At 36.3% G+C, this 21,391-nt stretch overlaps 2 protein-coding genes across 2 annotated transcripts; both read left to right on the top strand.

The window, feature by feature from the left end:
* Positions 1–741: 741 nt before the first annotated feature.
* On the top strand, positions 742–1,530 carry LOC131688252 (brachyurin-like). Its single transcript, XM_058972440.1, has one exon. The coding sequence runs from the start codon at positions 742–744 to the stop codon at positions 1,528–1,530; it is 789 nt and encodes a 262-aa protein (XP_058828423.1).
* A 9,242-nt stretch (positions 1,531–10,772) lies between these two features.
* On the top strand, positions 10,773–20,727 carry LOC131688883 (peptidyl-prolyl cis-trans isomerase 5). The gene is made up of 3 exons (XM_058973478.1): positions 10,773–10,967; positions 11,503–11,630; positions 20,224–20,727. Exons 1-3 carry the CDS (start codon positions 10,893–10,895, stop codon positions 20,624–20,626), a joined length of 606 nt encoding a protein of 201 aa, XP_058829461.1. The 5' UTR covers positions 10,773–10,892; the 3' UTR covers positions 20,627–20,727.
* Positions 20,728–21,391: the final 664 nt, after the last annotated feature.

Raw genomic sequence — 21,391 nt, 5'->3', positions numbered from 1 at the left:
GGCTTTTTCATTTGAATCGTCGTGTTAATTTGTGCGGATTACTCCTATTTTAATGAAAACGCATCGGATCGTGGAGCAGAAAAGAGTTGTTGGTGTTGCTATATTTAATGCCGACACAAACCTATTTGAAGTTTGAAACAGGTATCCGAAAATACACCATGACTAGTGTTGCCAACGAACTTCAAGAATAGTGTGCTAAGGAGCTGTAATTCAAGTTCTAGTACTGACATTGTCATGGAAATGTATGTAAAAACTGGTGAGGATATGTGCTTCAAATATAATACTGATTGTTTCGGTTTTTATACTTGGATTATTGTGCTATATGCTACAGAAATCTTAAAGTTTTAGTCAATCTCGGTCTTGGTAAGATTCCAAGAATCTGAACCATATGAGCTGTCTTTTAAAATAAAATGTTACTTTCTACTGGTGAATTCGAAGCTTGGCATCTCATAAATGCTTTCTTTGATTTTAATTTCTTGGTTATGAAAATGTTCAAATTTAACTTCTCATTCAACCCACGTACAGAAGTAAACTGGAGCTCGTAACAAGTATCACTGAAGCTACATTTTGGTAACTAAACGATAGCAACACAGTATGAATGAAAATAACACATGGTCGATAGCCTAAGCCCACTAAACACCATGAGGTCGATAGATATCGAAATGTGGCCCCATTTAAAACAATTTGAAATATAACGTCGGTGCATGACAAATGGACGACGAGTTTTGTAGAGGCTGAGAAATGACTCAGATACATTCACTGCTTGTACTATTCTTATTACGGATGTACTTGGTAACTTCACTAGCCCACCTGAAAGATGAAACACGTGTCGTTAAAGGTAAAGATGCCCAACTTGGACAGTTTCCCTATCAGTGTCTACTGCTCATACGTTTGAACAGCGGGAAAGCTGCTGTTTGTGGAGGTAGTCTACTAAACGATGAGTGGATCTTGACCGCTGGTCACTGCGTACAGGATGCCGAATCTGTCAGTGTCACACTGGGAACGATTGACCTAAAAAATCAGGCCAACGCTGATCGCGTGACGCTGAATTCATCTGTGTTCATTCGTCATGAAAATTATGAAGCCGGATCTGCTACGAATGATGTCGCATTGGTTAAACTTCCCACGAAGATCACGTTTACCGAAACCATTCAACCGGTAAAGTTGCCAAACGGAAAAGACAGCTATATCCGGCAAAAGGTTATTGTTAGTGGATTTGGTCTGCGGAAGGATAAAGGTGATGTGTCACAGAAGCTACAGTACGCTCCGCTAGTCGTCATTCAGAATGCCGAATGTATGCTGGTGTATGGACTATTTGCAATCAAATCGAACAATATCTGTGCCCGGGGTGAAAATGGGGAGTCTGCGTGCCACGGTGATTCCGGTGGTCCACTTGTACTTGCCCACGATCATACCTTGGTCGGTGTCGTAAGCTTTGGACATGTGGTAGGCTGCGAGAGGAGTTTACCGGTGGTGTACGCTCGTGTGACAGAATTCAGGGACTGGATTAGGAACCAGAGCGGAGTTTGAAAAGAAACGGTTGACAAATATTGAAGCCAAGAGTTTCAACATCAGGGAAAATTGAGCAAATATAATAATTTCAAATGTTATATTGATTGAGAGTTTCTTTTAATATTACGACATAAAAATCGAGCAATCTTATTGCAGTAAATGCTAGGGTGACCGTACGTCCTGGTTTCCCAGGACATGTCCTGGTTTTTCATTGACTGTCCTGGTGTCCCAAGTCGAGGAAAAAGTTTGATTTGTCCTGTTTTTTCACCTATATGCCTAATATATTCTTAATTATTGAATCTTCGCACTATTCACTTTGATCCAGATCGCAGTTACGAGCGTTCGCAACCATAACTGTCACGTACACTCATCTCCAATCTGAGTACGACAAACAAAACGTAATACACTCGAATCTCCCAATTGTATCATTCGATGTCTTTTTAAATCTCTCAATAGTACCTCGTTATTTCTGTTTATAAACTTACTTTTCTTACATAGAATTAATAAGGACAAAGAGGCGTTCGCATATACGTAGCATATGAATAAGTTGTAGTCCGTTTGCAAGGAAACCGAGCCGATTCAAGTTGTGGACAAAACTCTGGCCGCTATCAATGTCGATGAGGCGATGATTACCAGAGCTTCTTCTCGGCTTAAATCGTTTTTCAATCTGGGACCCGAAAAAATTCCTTGGGTACCTCTGTGAAGACACATGGACGATTTGGTAACTCTTCTTTTTCTAGTCAGATTTTTTCGCATTGCTCGAAATCCATTCCAAAAAAAGTAAAATGTCGAAACATAAACAACTACCTTTCTGGGACGTCATAATATCCCAGGGATAGCATAAGGGTTTGTGTATTGGGCCGGAGTCCCAAGGGTTGCAGGTTTGAATCCTGCCTCTGGGAAATTTTTTCACATCATTGCTGTCTACAAGATAGCCGCGCCAGTAAAGCAATCGAGAAATAACAGTCGTATCAAGCCAGTATGAATAATAAAGCACCGTTACTTTGATTGGTGCAGTATCGATCGTTTATTTAAAGATGATTGAAACTCAGCAGAAAAATTTGAACAATCTTTGGTACAATACAGTGGCCGTCTATCAAATCCGCCCTTGTATTCGCGAAGTGGAACAATTAATAAACGTGCAAATGCAGCATACACCTATGGAAGTCGTTGTCATCCAATTCAACCATACTCGTAATGCCGTACTGATAACATTTAAAACTTTAGCCATGGCGGAAAGTTTTGCTATTGAAATCAACATGCAACACGTCGTTGAGCATGAAAATGTTAGAATTAAGATAGCCGCTTGGATTGACGATGATAAGATTGATCTGCACTATCTATCCCCGCGTACTATCAATAAATCCATTACAACAGTGGCCTAGCCAGAATTTTGGTTGGAGGGGGGGGGGGGGGGTAATAAAAATTGTTGATTTTTTGAAAATGCTAAAATTTAATAAGAGTTTGATCAATTATTAAAAATTCAGAAGCATGAGTAGACTAACAGATGCCATTCCTGTCTACAAACAAGAAGAACCAAGTGGAACAGTATTTAAACCTCTACAGATTATTTTTTTGTATAATGTCAATGAAGTCAAAGAATGTGAACTTTTTTAGTGGAACAAATTTTCGACTACCTTCTCCACAGTCAAGATCACATAATTTTGAAATCATCAACTTTGAAGGTTTAACAGCTTCGAGGAAGTCTGCCAACATAAAACAGCGCATCTTCTGATATACAAATTCTTATTGAAGTAATTATGGAGAATTAACTCCTCAAAAATAGCAAGTGACTTGGTGCCTTCAGCAAAGTTGTTGATAGTGTCATTATAAACAATTTTGTTGAAAACATGAAGGCTACATGAATGCAGCATATCGAGATATCAAACAGTATTTAGAAATTTTTTAAAGCCACTTTTCTTCAATATTACTTGTTTGTAAGCTTCGGAGACTCATACCTAGAATGAAATGTGAATTTTATTGTTTATAAACCACTGAAGAGATTTCCAAATACAGTAATATAAGAATAGCTTGTTGTAAAGGTTTTCTTTTCCATGTAGTCTACTATATTTCGACACTCTGAATATATAGACCATTCATGTCTTCAACAAAGTTGTTTGAAATAGCATTTTCGAAAACTTTGGTGAAGACAACAAGTGGCCATAACTGCTTCTAGGAGGATTTACCGGCAAAATTATTTTATGAGAAGATAGGCCTTTTTACGACGTAAAATTCTTCAATGATACCACAGATAACAGACGTTTAGGCTCGATTCGAAATGTTGTGACTTGTATTTCATTGGTAACAATAAATCCGTGGTCACTGGGCCAGCTTATTATAGACCCCGAGAAATTTTGTTATATTTGTAAATATGGTCAGTAAATGTTTAAATGTGAAATAAATGTCATAGCTTCCGTGTTTACATGTTTTAAGGATGTTTATTTCATGTTTAGTAGTCCTCGGTTTTTGCCCGAAAGTATTTATTGAGTTATTTATTTATTTACTTATTTATTTATTCATTTATTTATTTATTTATTTATTTCTTTATTTATTTATTTATTTATTTATTTATTTATTTATTTATTTATTTATTTATTTATTTATTTATTTATTTATTTATTTATTTAATTGTTTATTTATTTATTTATTTATTTATTTATTTATTTATTTATTTATGTATTTCATGTATTTATATTGATTTATTTACATTATTTATTTACTCAATTGTTTATATCATGTGTCAGTTTATTTTAATGTTTTGTTCATTTGTTTATTTGGTGATAATTATACTTACATTGTATGCATACATGGTTTTGCATGAAACCAATCTGATCTAATTATCGATTCATATAAACTTTTTATCGGGGCACCAACATGTACATATTTGTAAACAACGTTTTCCTCTGCTACGCTGTAGATGGTTTCCGGGGCACGGGGGAATCAAAAGGGCTTCCCGCGTCGAAAACGAGATCAGATAGTGAAATCAGGTCCGGAAGAGTGAAGACCCGCGGCTGCGTCGTCCCTTCGTTATACTGGGACCTTCGTTTCGCACGTTTCGTTTCTTTCGTTTTGAAAAAGTTTGTGGGACCTGATAGATCCAAAGTAGATCCGCCAGAAGAACTAAACGATTATTCCTGGCGGGAAGAATCGAGTGGAGGTAATAGTGTGGTGTGTTTTTACCATAGCCCAATCCTGTGAAGTAGTGTGACGCCATTGCAAAAATAAGGCGGTGTATAGACTGAGGCTTACGTAATTACCAGATACTTACGGTAAACCCCGATCGATAGTGTGTACTACTCCCGGACCATTATCTGAAACGCGGGCCATTCGTTACCTGGCCGAGTTGCCGCCGAGTTTATGACCGACGGATGTTCCCGGTCGGAATATATTACCAACGGTTCCTGTACCTGCCAGTCATCACCCAATCCTCGGAACCACCGTTCGTCCTGGCCGCATCGATTCCCAGATTAAAATAGTGGAATAAAATAATAACTTGCGCAAGTATTTTGGAGTTAGTGTTTAAGCTCCGAAATAAAATTTTCTGGTCTGTCTAATTAAGCTGTTTGTGATATAATTATGTGATGTCCTTCAAGTCAATTTAGTCCGCTAGTTTGTTTATTTTTTATATACTTTGCCCAGAGACCAACGGTAGGGTTGAAAGTCTGCCCCGTAACTGAAATTCTCCTGGAGACCGCAGTAAACGACCCAAATGCTCGTGTTTAAGTGTACCGTAAACAGTGATGCCACTTTTTTTTGTGAAATGTCTGTAGTTGAATAATTAAAAAGTCTGTAAAAGTCTGTAGATGGTTGTATAAATCCTAGTTACATTATAATATTACTTTAATACTAGATTGGAAATAGAATACTATTGTGAAGGAATTACTCGTATTTGAATACAGTTATTCTAGTGTAATTTTGCTAAACACTATTACTCTTTTAAAAGTCTGTAGATGTCTGGCTACGTCTGTAGGAGACTACCAAAAGTCTGTAAAATACAGACATGTCTGTAAATCTGGCATCGCTGACCGTAAACCGTAGTGAAAAGTGCTAGTCCGCAGTAGTTCGTAACTAAGTCGTAACAAAGTGTGTAAATAATCGCTACTGAAATTCCGTATAAATTAGACGTCAGAAACAAGTTTGGCAAGCGTTTGTAGGTGGTGCAGTGATCGATGCAGTGCAGTTGGACTGCAGCTGTCAAACACGTGTAGCAAACAGTTGCGTAGATGGCAATAGTGAAACACGGATTACCGACGTTTATCAATTTGAAAATTTACGAATTTAAGTTTTTAATGAAATTTTGTTCTAGCCTAAACGTCTGTTATCTGTGATGATACTTATCATCGAAATTCGACAGTTTCGAATGAATGTGATCGTGACCGTAAAAAAGTTTTCGAGCATTTATTTTACTTCTCTTCACCATTCAAGCTCACAACCTGACAACGAATCCTAATATCTAGTACACAAAATTTTATTACGCCATTCACTTCAGAACTCAAATATACACCATTAATAGCTACTGTCTTGAAATAGATTGAAATTTTTATTAACTCCAATCCTGCTTAACGGCTATTCACATAATTGATAATACAACAACAATCAAATGCTCATAAAACCCGATCAAGAGCTGCTAGAGACAAACTGTAAACGTCATTTGTCATCAACTTCCATCAAATTTCCGAAATGTATTCTTGTTTTTGATAATGTTGAGTATTTGTCTCAACTCTACGCAAACTCAAAAAATACATTTTCAGCAAATGTTGAAATGTATGCAAGTTTTCCGTGAGCAAGTTTATGTTTTGTAGACAATCAACCTATTCAAACTTAGCTTCCCGTTCGAAAAATTGTCCCTAATCCAAATTTTGAAACAACTCTCCAAAAACTCATAATAATTCATTATCATTCAGCAATTATTTTATTTTATATTGATGTAATTTGACAACAATCGGATCTCGACTAAGTGATAAGTTCCACAACCCCTTCCCACAATTTTCCTAAAGTCCTCATGGTGTTAAAACAATAGGTTATCAATGTAGTGATCAGACAAATTGCTTCCAAAAATATTTTGCAGAATTTTAAATTAAATTAGCATCAATTAATTCTTTTGCAATCCGGTTAATTTTGGTTGTGGGGGGGGGGGGGGGGTAACGCTCTAAACCTCCCCTGGCTACGCCACCGCAATACAACCATCATAGCGAAATACGTATCGGTAGAATCCGTTATGTTTGAAATCTGGAGAATTTTTTTCTGGTATTTCCAACGGTGTTCGTGTCGTGAGAATGCGAGTGACGAAACCTATTCCTGCATACCTGAACTTTCAATATGAAACATAAGGCATATCCAAATCTCAAATCACGCTGTGCCTATATGATGGACAGATCCCTATGTGCAGGTTCTGTAACAAGAAGATACACTACGGCAAGCCATGTGCGAAAACCTCTAACGAAACATCAACTTCAAGCAAGCTTAACACACAGCCTACCCAACATCGACTAAATCACAAACAACCGGAGTTGCAGCTCAGGAACCAACGAATGCTGAAACAACAGAACCAACGCACAGCCAGGTAATCTTGAAAACCCATACAACACCAATAGCGATGACAGCATGGACGAAAACGATAAACCGAGTGAAAGTGGACAAAGTGATCCCCAAGCAACAACAAGCAACGCAGCTAATGGATCTCTCACAAGAAGCAAGATCTTTGCGCGATGTAGGAAAGATCCTATGGATGTACGATAAAATTTGATTTATTTATTTACACATTGTAAATATTAAAAAATTCACGACTCAGGTAAGCTTACGCATTGAACCGTGTCGCTAGAGGCTGAACAGCGACTAACCTGTTGAATCTAATATCTAATATCTAATCTAATATCTAATATAATGCATAACAGGGAGCATGGAATGTCGCACTCAAACTGATATTATTTACTCCAACCTGTCTTATATCAATCGAGAAAATGGAGAAATTTAGAATCAACGGTGGTTTTTGCAGCTGTTTCGAATAGCTCTTAGATCGAGAGATAATGATATGGTTGTCATTGGAGATTGCCAGGTGTAGCACAGGGAAGCTACTTGTGACTGTTGATGTTTCTGCTTTATTTTAATGACGTGTATTTAGTGCTTTCTTCGCCGGACCTGCACAGACGATCTCAAAATATTTCAACATCCGCTCGATTCAGGATTGTCGATTTATCTAGCAACAGCATGAAACTTTCGTTGATGCCCTGATGATGTGGAGTATTAAGAACTGCGTGCGTGTGTGTGTAAATCCGAAAATGTGCTTGGTGATCGAATTCCCCCGACAAACTTTTTGGTAGAGCTCCGAAAACCTGTGGAGAAGACACAGTATTGAGAGGTAACAGAGGGACCCGCCTTTCGACTGTCCTAGTTTTTTTGTCTGATATGGTCACACTAAGTACCATAAATCTACCATAAAATCCGAAGTATTCATCGAATAAAAACCAGGTTTATACACGTACTTAACAAAGTTCGTCGCTGTTGGGCTATCTCATAACTAATGCCTTTAAGCACTTTTCAAGAAAAACAATTTTTAAAGTTTGAGATTAAATATCTTGAAAGTTGTAAATTTTAGAAACTTTTCGAAGAAGACAAGCGATACTTCTATGATTTCTGTAGTAATCTCTCGATTTATAAGAAGATTGGTTGACTACAAACCAATTTGTTTTCGCCGAATGCCAGAAAAATTTTGCTGAGTTTTCATTAGCTGAAGGTTTCAGCAATTAAAAGGTTTGTTCCAGTACACGGAAGTCAATCCGGAGTAAACAGGAGCAAACCGAGGGGCAATCCAAAAGTCTTACATAATTAGTTACTTTATGTACCATAAAGTACATTGAATACCGCAAAGATTCCAAAAAGTACATGTCAAATTCATTGTACTTGAATTACTGAAACGATTTTAATTACAACATATTCGTACTTTAAATACGCAAAATATTTGAATTACCATCAATGTGTACATTAAATACTTTAAGTACGTACACATCGATATTAATTACATTAAGTACCTTATTAAGTACAACAGCAGATTTTTAAGTACTTTCATTATTTACTTTAATTATATTCAAAATTCGCTGGTATTTTCAATACGACGCACTCAAACCAGCTAGTGCTTGCCCCTTGGAGCAAACAATAGTAGCTCTTTTTTACTTTGGTTTGCTACCAGAAGAAGAAAAAAGAGAAGTAGAGAGAACAGGAACGATTTTCTCCGGAGTACTTCCAGTTTCTTTCGGTACTGGGACAAACCTAAAGATACCGATAGCTCAGTAATTCGAATTCTGTCAATTTGACAGATTCACTTTGCTGAAAATCAGCAATTGAAAACGTCAATTTGACAGTGCAATTGTCGAATTCTCAGTACTCCGTGCTTGGTTCAATTCAAATTACCTGCACGCGAATCTTTCTGCTGTTATGTTATGGATTGCTGAAACTTTCAGCTGATGAAAATTCAGCAAAATTTTGCTGAAATCGACAACCAAATTTTGGGGTGATATATTGCACAGTTTCCACCAAATCGAACTGCACAGTATGAAAGTGTGATCAATCAAAAGTGCAACTTCTTTGAACTGACAGATTATTGACATTAAAAGTGTCAAAAACACTTTTCTTCTTACTTTTACTATCTGGTAGGTTAGCATGATTGCCAGTCTCGCGTTTTTTTAATATTTGGTCGTATTTCGAGTGTGATAGCGAAATACATCAAAAATCCAACTTTCAAAGCAATAAACAATATTGAGTTTTTACATAAAATTAACGACGCTGAATATCTCCAGATAGTCTCGCCATCTCCATTGTTTCTTTACCATTTATCTGTCACCGTCATTCCAATCGAGCACGAGACCAAATAACGACCCTCGTTCGAGAAGGATTCGAAGCAATTTTCTTCGGATTGAGTGTTTTTGATAGGTATCGTGCTCGATTGGAATGATACTGACAGGTAAATGGTAAACAAACGATAAGCGGACTCTACACGAAACAAGCATATTGTCAATAAAAATTTTGAAAAGACTGCTTCAATACGTCAATCCCATTTGAATTTCACAGGATCAATATTTTCAATATGCCTTTACATCATCAATATATTGATCAATATTTGGTTCATTGGTAATATTTCTGTTCGCGTAGGGTCCGAGATGGCGAGTCTTTATCCAGAGGGATTCAGCGACTTTACTTAAAATGTAAATAAGCTCTTACACGTGTCATAAGTGTCCACTTTGCCGGACAAGTGTGAATACTCACATTTGATGAGCGTGAAAAAATATTGGTGTCCGTGCACGGTACTGATCCATCACTGAATCGGTTCGAAAAGGTGTTAAAACGTGTTGCATCGGTGACGGAAGTCTGAAATATTTGATTAGCAACGTGATGTGTAAATCCTTAACCCTTGCAATTTTTTTTCTCCTTAGTGGAGAACAATTTTAGTAAAAATAATTTATTCTGCATTCAAAAAATGGTTTGCAACCATCTTCGTACGTGAAGAGTACAAAACCTATAACTATATTAGTTATGTAATTTGCGTTTCCACTTCGTCTCATCAGAAGCTGACACTAACTTAGTGACAGGACTAAGCAAGCACCAGATTGAGGCTAGCTCCAAAAAAACAGACAAAATTTGTGTTACTGAGCAAACACCTAGTCAAGCGTGATGTCCCGTATGTCTCTGTTATTTTGAGCTAGCGTCAATCCGGCGCTAGCTTAGTCCTGTCACGTTTTAATCACTAAATTTCAGTGAGCACTCCCAGGTAAGAACCACTGAAATCTTTCTACCGATTTGCGATGTTTAATCTAACAAACCATTGTGAAGAGTATTTAATTATAAATCCACTTTAACGTTCCCTTTAAATCTATCTTATGGAATATTGATCGATAGATTGCAGCTTGCGTGCAACAATTGAATCGAATTCGAAGCCGTGGTTCGCGGCGACCTCTATGACAAAAATACCCAAACTCAACGTCGGCTTATATTATTTTTCCACTTTTATGTCTACACGTTTCAAAGCTACAGTATACATTCTGTCTTCAATTTTATAAACATCGCCCTATGTCTTACATTCAGTAACGAATGTTCAACTCAACCCAAACAAAAAGTTTTAATTTTCAGTTTGTCCAAAGCGTTTTTCTAATTGTAACGATCTTATAAATGAAGAGTAGCGCTGAACGGTACTCCAATGTACACAACAGTTGATAAAATCGACACTTCCCTGTAGTGTCGTGCCCCTTATACCCATCTGCAGTACGGCAAAGCTAATCAATCCAGCGCTAGGTTTCATCGGGAGAGGTTGGAATTCGGCTTTCGTTTCTCGGTTTTTAGTTTTATTTTTCTTTCACTTAGAACAATTTTAGTCAATCAGTGCAAAAAAAATGAAACTGTTCATTGTGCTCAGTGCACTACTCGTCGCTGCATTCGCTCAGGATGGACCTAAAGTCACGGATAAGGTAAGTGACGAGTTACGCTTTTTACGGTTTATTCTGATATTGTCCCAAATTGGATTACGACCATCAGTGCAGACATCTTGCTAAACCAATTTACATGGCTCTCTGGCAAGTGGATAATGAACCGGTTTAAATCCGCGTCATCAATTGAGAACGAGTTTTCAACTGATTCTGAATTTCGAGTCTATGCAAAGTACTTACTTGTAGTTTGTTAACCTTTTTACAACGTACGGCTACCTAGTTCCATTTAACGTGGGGGAGATCTTTGCGTGTAATCTTTTGCTTCCTTTCTGCTTCTCACAGGCGTATGATTACGTGTCTCTTTGTTAGCGGCTGATTCTTGCCTGGATAGCAGGCTTATTTTTATGCATAAAAAGATCGTTCAAGTCTAGACAAAGCCAACATGAAAATTATGATACTGCATTACAATGAACCGGATAGCAGGTCTGTCCAGAAAACTTGTGTTCTGGTCGTAATTGTTTTGGGACTCATCGGGGAATTGGATCATTTTGTTGAACTGGTTCTATTCTATTCGCAGGTCTTTTTCGACATCACCATCGGCGGTAAACCGGAGGGACGCATTGTGATTGGACTGTTTGGCGGAACCGTTCCGAAAACTGCGAAAAACTTCAAAGAACTAGCGGAAAATACGGTTGTGGGCGAAGGGTAAGTGTGTGTTTAGTACAATGCACTATAATTACAACCGGCCGTGAATTAGCTAAACAATGAGTAGCGGTATGCTTTTTTCTCGTTTCCGGAGAGATTTCAGGTGATAATTAAGTTGATTTCAATGATAATACGGTACTGGGCTTTAAAACTGGGGGTTTCGCATTGAGACCTTTCGGGATTGAATTAATGTTGTTTTGCTGTGAAAGTGCTTATCAGCATTAGTTGTGCTTGGTGGCATAATTACTTAATTACTGCTAGGATCGATTGCAACTATGTAGCAGATTTGGAACATATGTTATTTTAATCCCATTTCAACATATTTATTCTCTTATTGTCAAGGGTCTTCCGAAAGCAGTTTTATAGGTGCATTTTAATTGATATGAAATTGTAGATAAAGATGCTTTTATACAAGAATGGTGAATTTCACGAAATAATGCCGTCATTCATTGAAAAAAAGACATTTGTACTGCAAAATATTGATTTACAGTTTTTACATGTTTTTCGGTGGGTAATTTTTTATAATGTTTTTCTAGCAATCATCGTATGAAAATATATATCTTGTCTTGTCAAGAGAAGCGTCAACGTCGATTACTGTCTTTGAATTCTGGAATTTAACTTATTTTTGGCTGTTGATTTTCAGAACAGTTATTGTTTGGATCATTCATGGGAAATGAATATTTGAAATATGGGCCATTAGGCAATCCATTAGACGTTTGTTTGACAATTCGGCGGTGGGTTCTGTCAACATGTCTACTCCTGCGAACAGAAAAACTCGTCCGACAAACAACTTTCGTTAGTCCGATTCGTTTGATGTTGGATCAAATCAACGATATTGTCGGACGTCGCACCTCTCGGAGTAACGTCAGAATAAGTAAAGAAATAATCAGCTGATCAGAAACGTCTTATGGATTGCCCAATTCCTCGATAACTGATCGAGACACGTGTAGTCTACCTTCATTCATTTGAGGCAATTTTAGTGTAATTCGACATAGATCTTTTGTTAGGGCCCAAGTCTGATTGTACTCAAATGGAGATAAAATAAATATTCGATGATATTCTTAAATATAGTTGTTATTGTAGGTGCACTTTTTTATGGCAAGCTTTTTCCTTGGTTAAACCTTATAACAATCCCATAAAATAATTTGATTCCTATATGTTTTGGTTGGTAGAAACTAATACAGTAAAGACCCGTTTCTATTAGCCTCATAGTGTATATTAGGCTGAAATTGTTTTGTTTCTGCTTGAATCGTTAACATTTTTATCAGAAACTAGCTAATACCCATCGCGCGTTGCTGCGAATTTCAACGAAATAGGAGGAAAACACAATTTGTTCAGAAGCGCCATCGGCTTCAAATAGGTAGAGTGACGATAGAAGCATGACGAAAATAGGCTCATCACCCTATATAAAAAACTATAATATGAATAAACTAAAAACTTTGAAAATAACATCGAATAATATCAAGATCAATTGACAAAATGAGCACTAAAATAAACCGAATTGAAAAATATTGAATTAAAAAAAAATCAGCATAAAAAATGAGTGAAAAAAACTCAAAACGTAATAAATGAATGAAAAAAATGAAAATTAAGATCATGGGTCTTAACAATTTTGAAATAAAGTATTAAAAAAATGAATTTGAAAAAATTAAGTAATTAAACAAAAAAATATAAAAATATAAACCGACAAATTACGGAATCGCAAAAGTCAAAAATTAAAAAAAAATAATAGATTAAAAAATCGACAGCTTGAAATGCTAGTAAATTGCAAAAATGGATATTAAAAAGCTAAATCATGGAATTAAATTAAATCGAAAGATAGAATTCAATAATCGAATATTTAAAATATCAAATTTTTATATATTGAAATATATAGAAAGGCAAAGTTAAACGAATGAAAAAATGAAAAATAATCAAAAACTAAAGAAATAAAAATCAATGAGGAAAGAAAGTTAAATTTAAAGTGTAGTTAAAAATTCAAAAATAATGAGCTAAAAAAATTAAGAATTTGAATAAATTAAAGATGCAAAAATTTTGGAATCGGAAAAAAATCTCAAGGGGAAATTCCTTCTCCTTGGTGACGGTTTAACAGTATTGCAAACATCATCAAGCATCTTTCGTGCGTCACAACTAAAGAAACTCTGACAGACAATTGCTTCAAAATTGTTTAAAAAAAAGGAATTGAAAGATTGAACAACAAAAATCCTCAACAATTGAAATTTAAAAAAAAATGAAAATCAAAAACAGTGAAGAAATTAACTGAAAAATTGGAAAACATTAAACTTTAAAAACATTAAAAAAAAGTAAAATGAAAAATTTACAAAATAGATAAAACCAAGAATTTCAAAAAAAGTGAAACATTTTGAATTGTGTAAAAGCATAATTAAAAACACTAGTTTACAAAATAAAAATCTGAATTTCAATATTCGAGCACCATTTCTGATGTAAAATTTCGTGTTGAATCCGAAAATGAGGTCCAAAAAATTTACAGTAGAACAGTTTTCGTGTTACATTATAAAAATGAATTTCACCTGTAAAATAAAAAGTGCGTTCAGTAAAATCACAAATTCCTTCGGTTGTAGTGCATCGATATGAAATATTATAATATTGAATTAAAGGTAATTGAATGCACTTTAGATTGTTAGAACGTTTTGTTTTAATGCGATTACTGGTTCTGGCGTTATTTACGAATATATTGAACTTTTTCTTAATTTTTCGTCAGTTTTTGAAGAAAAATGAGCGTTTGGTCATTATTTTGGGCAAGATAAAGCAGTCCTAAAAATTATATTTTTATTGGAAATTAAAGCCTACTAATAACCAATGAAAATAAGCATTTATTAGTTTTAATAGGATGGAAATTTCGAAAGTTATTCAATTTTTTGTAGAATGAAGATTTTTGTGTTTCTCTGGGTCAACTTATTGAACCGTCTCGATTCCAATTTTTCCTAGGGCTTGTTTCATAATATATGAGGGACTCTCTGTCATAATTCTGTTAAACAAGTAAATGGAAGAATTTTGAAAGATTTTAATGTGGGGTAATATTCGAACTCGTTTATCAAAATGATTCAAGACTTCTAATAACAATAATTTCAGGCTCAATGAAATTATAAGTCATCGAATGATTGGTATGCAATACTGCTTGTAATATTTACAAGTGTATTACATAAAATAACACTCTTATGATACAAATTTCGTTGTAAACTAAATCCTCACATGTCATAGAATTCGTTTTTTGAAACGCTAGCTGCTCAACTGGGTTTTGTATGTTAATACAAACTATACGAATCCGTAGATATATGTGATACTACATACGTCAAGTATTTTAAAGTTAATAATATGTAAAAATTTTAATTTGTTTCAATTCGTGTTTTAAAATTGTGAGGGACCTCGAATAAGACTTATTTTTGGTTTAAAATCTCAAAATCGGATCTTCAGAATAATTTGAAGAACGTGGAATGTTTTGTAATTGCACTTAGATGTTTTACGCAATATATTGTAGTATATTGAAGTTTTATGAACCAGTACAGTAAAATCGATACATCGTGGAAGTTAATGTGAATCCAATATAATTTCAAATTATAAACTTTAAGACGTTTTAATAACGTAAAATAAATTGTTAGTAGAACAAAACGTGACGAATTCGGTGGATAAGGCATCATTTGTGAAGCTAGCGTCTGAATTTAACATTTTGCACCGTCATAAGTTTCCGATGTGTGTATCAAGGCGTTGTGGAGCGTGCAGTTTACAACGTATTTTGAGCATATACGAGTCTGTATGACACATGTAAATATTATGCGTATTTTTAATGCCAAATTTTCAACAACATTACTCCACTGAGCCTGTAATTATTGTTATCAGAAGTCTTGAATCATTTGGATAAACGAGTTCGAATATTACCCCACATTAAATTTTCTCAAAACTCTTCAATTTACTTGTTTAACAGAATTCTGACAGAGAATCCCTCATATATTATGAAACAAACGCTAGAAAAAATTGGAACCGAGACTGTTCAATAATTTGACCCAGAGAAACTTAAAAATCTCCATTCTACCTAAAATTGAATAACATTCAAAATTTCCATCCGATTTAACCCAATAAGTGCTTACTTCTATTGGTTATTAGCAGGCTTTAATTTCCCAATAAAATATAAATTTTAGGATCGCTTTATATTGCCCAAAATATTGACCAAACGCTCATTTTTCTTCAAAAAATGACGAAAAATTAAGAAAAAGTTCAATAAATTCGTAAATAACGCCAGAAACAGTAGTCGCACTGCTACAAAATGTTCTAACGATCGAAAGTGAATTCAATTACCTTTAATTCAACATTATAATATTTAATATCGATGCACTACAACCGAAGATATTTGGATTTTACTGAACGCACTTTTTATTTTAATGTAAAATTCAATTTTCCACTGACTCGAAAACTGTTCTATTGTAAATTTTTTGGACCTCATTTTCAGATTAGGCACACGATTTTACATTGAAAATCACCACCAGCTTATTTAGTTCAGAAATTCTGTAAGGGACCATCCATAAATGACGTAGCATTATATGGGGGAGGGGGGAGCTTTGTATTTAGTGATGATGTGTGACGACAGGGGGTAGGGGGTCATGTCATGCTACGTAGTTTTTTAAAGGGGAATAGGGGTTGACCCGATGTCACGACAACCTTACCCGTTTCATCTAACTACCATCGTTTTTTTTTAATTTTCCGCGGGGACAAGCGGGGGAGGGTTTACCGTCAAACTACGTATTTACTAGGGGGGTATTTCGAGGTTTGTGACGAAATGCTACGATGGGAGGGGGGGATCATTCAAAAATGCTACGTCATTTATGGATGATCCCTAAACTAGTGAAATTTTCAGTGGCGTCTCTTTAACCTATACATCGAATTCTCTGAAGCGCAAATGTATCTGTTTCATCCGCTCACGCACTGTGAGCGAAAAGCGATTCGTTAGTGTTCAACCTCATGTTTGTACAAAATTATGTCGAACCCTGAAGCTAGATGTCGTTGGCTACACAGTTGAGAGATAACTTCAATAACACTTACCAACGTGGCTATACTGGCTCACTTGTGATCGCTGCAGTTATAGCGAGAGATTTATATAGCTTATCTGAATAACTAGTAACTGTGCGTTGTTATGGCCTAGCGTGTAAAGAGGCGTTTTAGCGACTTTAGTCCTGATGCCACCTGATAGATTATTAAAATTTACAAATCATACCCTAGTATTGGCACATTACTTCGAAAAATCCGGATTACCAAAAACCAGATCCATTCATCCGGTTCAATTTTACCAAATCAAATAGCGGACGAGTTCCTGAATCCAAAACATCTAAAACTGTCACATTCGGTTAAAGGAAGCCATAGTTAAGAGCATTTCAATTTGTGGTTACCCGGATACCCTCGTTGGCCTGTTAAGGTGTTTTTTTGTTGGACACGCAACGGTTAAAATGTGCAATGTACAGGTTGAACAGGTGGACGAAAAGCCATTAAAAATAAATAATTGAAGGATTGGAAAATGGAAAGTACTGAAAATTTACCAAAAATAGAAAAAAAAACCTGTTTTAATCCACCTAGCGGTGCAATTGTGCCTTTCTCAATCATGAACACGAGAATGTTTGTGTTGTTTATATTCATTAAAAACTTTCAAATGCAAATATTACATTTTATTATTATACATGACATGACAAATATACAAGAAAAGAAATCATTATTCGAGTTCTAAAATTTTGTAAAAGAAAGAAAGAGCCACGGTATTATTGAACTAAAAAAAAGGTGCGAAATCGGCAAAGTCCAAAAAAATCGATTTTTACAAAAAAAAAAATTTCGTGATGACATAAAATCTCGACGTTTCATACATTTTAAAGATGTTTGACATCAAAAATACGAATTTGATTTCTGAAATTTCATGGGGTCCCACCTTTGAAAAAAATTATGAGCTCCGGCTTATATGGGAATTTCATATGTGACCGGACGGTTCAGTCTATATTTCCGGAGCCATATAAGCGATCCGTGCGAAATTTTGTAGACATCTGTGGGGATATTATAGCTATCATTGTGAAAATCGGCCCAACCATTTCCGGGAAACTGATGTGAGTTCATCAATTTTGAAAGATGGCCGCTTTTCCCGGGCACTTCCGGAACCGTCTATGGTGGTCAATGTAGTGAACGAAAGTTTGGTTGGCCGTCGGGGACCTAGAACAGCAAATTTAAGTTGTTTGAGAGACATTTTAGCGAAATTTTTACCTTTTTTGCTTTCATCGGAGTATCGGTTTGAATCACAATTTGCTATGTGATCGTACGCCACAACCTGTAACTCTGGACCCGAAAGTCGGATCGGGATGAAATTAACTAGCCATTTACAGGGACGCAATACCTTTCATTTGAGACCAAGTTTAGTTGAATCGGTCTAGCCATCTCCGAGAAACCGATGTGACTGTTATTCTGAATTTAGATACTTCCGCCGGGGCTTTCGGAACCGATGATGGTGGCCAATGTGGCCAAATAGACTTTGAATGGATGTTAGTGACCTAATACTACAAATCGAAGCAGTTGTGGTCATATTTTGGAAAAATTTTCACCTTTATACATTCATTGCAGAATTTATTAAAATCGACATTTTCTGCGTGTTCGTACTCATCACCCTGTAATTCCGGAACCGGAATCCGGATCCATTAGAAATTCAATAGCAGCCTATGGGAACGTTGCACCTTTCATTTGAGACTAAGTTTGTCAAAATTAGTTCAGCCATCTCTGAGAAAAATGAGTGACATTTTTGGTCACATACACACACAGACGCACATACACACATACATACACACACACAGACATTTGCCGAACTCCGGAACAAGATGTCGGTTGAAAATGAAATTCAATAGCAACCTATGGGAATATTATACCTTTCATTTGAATCTTAGTTTGTAAAAATCGGTTCAGCCATCTCCGAGAAACTGATGTGGACCTTTTGTTAACAAATCCGCACATACACACACATATACATACATACATACATACATACATACATACATACATACATACATACATACATACATACATACATACATACATACATACATACATACAAACATACATACATACACACATACATACATACACACAGATTACACACATACATACATACACACAGATATATTGGCGAACTTCATCTTATTTCGTTATACGGGGTGGATGAAGGAAATGCGGGCGTGAGGGTGGTCCAAGGGGAGGGGAGTGATGAAGGAGGGTGGTGTAAGGGCAAGGCGGAGAGGGGGGTGGGGGGTTGTGCGGCGATGCAATACTCAACTGCATATTTTGCCTTCCATTTGAGACTTGGTTTGAGAAAATCGGTTCAGTCATCACCGAAGAACCGATGTGACTTTAATTGTGGAATATGCCCGGAATTCCGAACTTCCGGAATCGTCGATAGTGGACAATATATTCAAAGAATGTTTGATTGGCAATCAGTGATCTAGATCTGCGATTAGAAGTAATTTGGTGACCATTTCAATAGTTTTAAGCCTCTGAGGTATTACGATTGTACCGATTTATATGGGAAATTCCAGTGTATCCTTACTAACACCCCTGTAACTCCGGAAGCAAGAGTCAGAACCGAATGAAATTCAGCAGCAGTCAATGGCATTACTGTATCTTTCATTTGAAATCAAGTTTGTGAAAATCGGTAGAGAATTCGTTGGGGAATGGGTGTGATATTAGCTTAGGAACTTGGCGGGTTCCCCGGGGGCGTCATGATCCGTCATAGGTGGCCAATGTGGTCAAAACTGCTTTGATTGATCATTCGTGATCCAGACCCGCAAACTAGAGTAATGTTACATAAATTTTAATATGTTTTACATCATTTGAACATCATGGTGGTACCAGTTTATATGGGAATTTGCTGTGTGACCGCACTCTTCAACCCGTAACTCCGGAACCGGAAGTCGGATCAACTAAAAATTCAATAGCAGCTTATGGGAGCGTTATACCTTTCAGATGAAACTAAGTTTGCGAAAATCGGTTCAGCCATCTCTGAGAAAATTGTGTGAGTTTAAATGACACACACACACATACACACACACATACATACACACACACAGACATTTGCCGATCTCGACGAACTGAATCGAATGGTGTATGACACTCGGCCCTCCGGGCCTCGGTTAAAAAGTCGATTTTTACAGTGATTGCATAGCCTTTCTTTATATGAGAAAGGCAAAAAAGGTTGGTAAAATGACATTCAAAAATTGAAAAATGCAAAGTATGTACTGCAAAAAGACATGACCTGGAAAAATGAAAAAATGGTCAATGAAAAAACGATTTAAAAAATGAATAATTAGACAATTTAAATAAAATTTATAAACGTTTTCAAATATTTTGTTCCGCTAATTTTCAAAATTTTAATTTTTCGGATTTTTAAATTTTTAGAAAGCCAAATTTTTATGTACTTTCTAAATTTTCAAGTTGTTAAATTTTGAAATTTTTAAAACTTGAAACTTGCGCATTTCAAATTTTTTGGCATTAAGAAATTTTGATATAATCAAATTCTTAAAATTCTTAGATTTCTCTAACATTCAATTTTTTCATCTTTCAGCTACAAAGGAAGCAAATTCCACCGCGTGATCCGCGACTTCATGATCCAGGGTGGCGATTTCACCCGTGGCGACGGAACCGGTGGACGCTCGATCTACGGCGAACGGTTCGCCGATGAGAACTTCAAGCTGAAGCACTACGGCGCTGGATGGCTGTCGATGGCTAACGCCGGCAAGGACACCAACGGTTCGCAGTTCTTCATCACCGTGAAGCAAACCAGCTGGCTCGATGGACGTCATGTTGTGTTCGGCAAGGTGTTGGAGGGAATGAGTGTGGTGCGGAAGATCGAAAACACAAGCACCGACGGGCGGGACCGTCCGTCCCAGGACGTTGAAATCGCCGATTCGGGCTCACTGCCCGTCGATGCACCGTTCTCGGTGGAGAAGAGCGATGCTCGCGATTAATGCCATGCAGCTTTGTTTGCTACTTCCAGGAGAGTGCATTTAATGTGATTAAAGAAATAATGAGAAAGAGAGAGAGCAATGAAGAAATACGATTTTAAAAATTTGGTGTTTTTCTTTAACATTAAGTTATAACGGGTAGTTTTTGCATATAGGGTAAGAAACCTTTTTTGGCTCTATTAGGGAGGGTCCCGCACTATTTCATTACTTACGCGATCTACGATGGATGGAATTTGAATTTGGGTGATAATAGAAACAGGATGAAAAAGGCTCATTGCCCTACAAACTTTTGCCCTGATTTTTTTTTGTCTAGATACATGTTCACATAGATACATTTGAACATGCAATGAGTAAGTACTTAATGTAGTTCTGCTGGCAAGTGTTATTTGAACTCCCTAGATTTAGTTATTCAATTTTCAGGGAACTGTGAAGAGTATTCGCAAATATTGTTGATTCAATTAGTTTTAAACCCGCTCTGATACTTTTTGTGGTAGGGTTGCCACATTCACAGATTTTCATGTGACATGACATATTTGGAAACCGATTCTTTTTTACATCAGTTTTCTACAAACATTTGTAGACATTCCGAAAGTTCCATAGATTTTTTGGAAATTTACACATCTCAATTGGGCATCTTTGGTTGGTGGATAATTGAATTACCGTTTGTAGTAACAATTTTTCCAGTACTCGCTATAAATCGATATAAAACCGGCGCTGTGTTAATAGTTTCATCACGTAAGAATCAGCGAGAGGTCGATAATTCAATTT

The sequence above is a fragment of the Topomyia yanbarensis genome, chromosome 3 (genome assembly GCF_030247195.1).
Source record: "Topomyia yanbarensis strain Yona2022 chromosome 3, ASM3024719v1, whole genome shotgun sequence".
Taxonomy (NCBI): domain Eukaryota; kingdom Metazoa; phylum Arthropoda; class Insecta; order Diptera; family Culicidae; genus Topomyia; species Topomyia yanbarensis.
The sequence above is the reverse complement of the archived record's forward strand: the minus strand, read 5'-3'. Positions and strand labels throughout refer to the sequence as shown.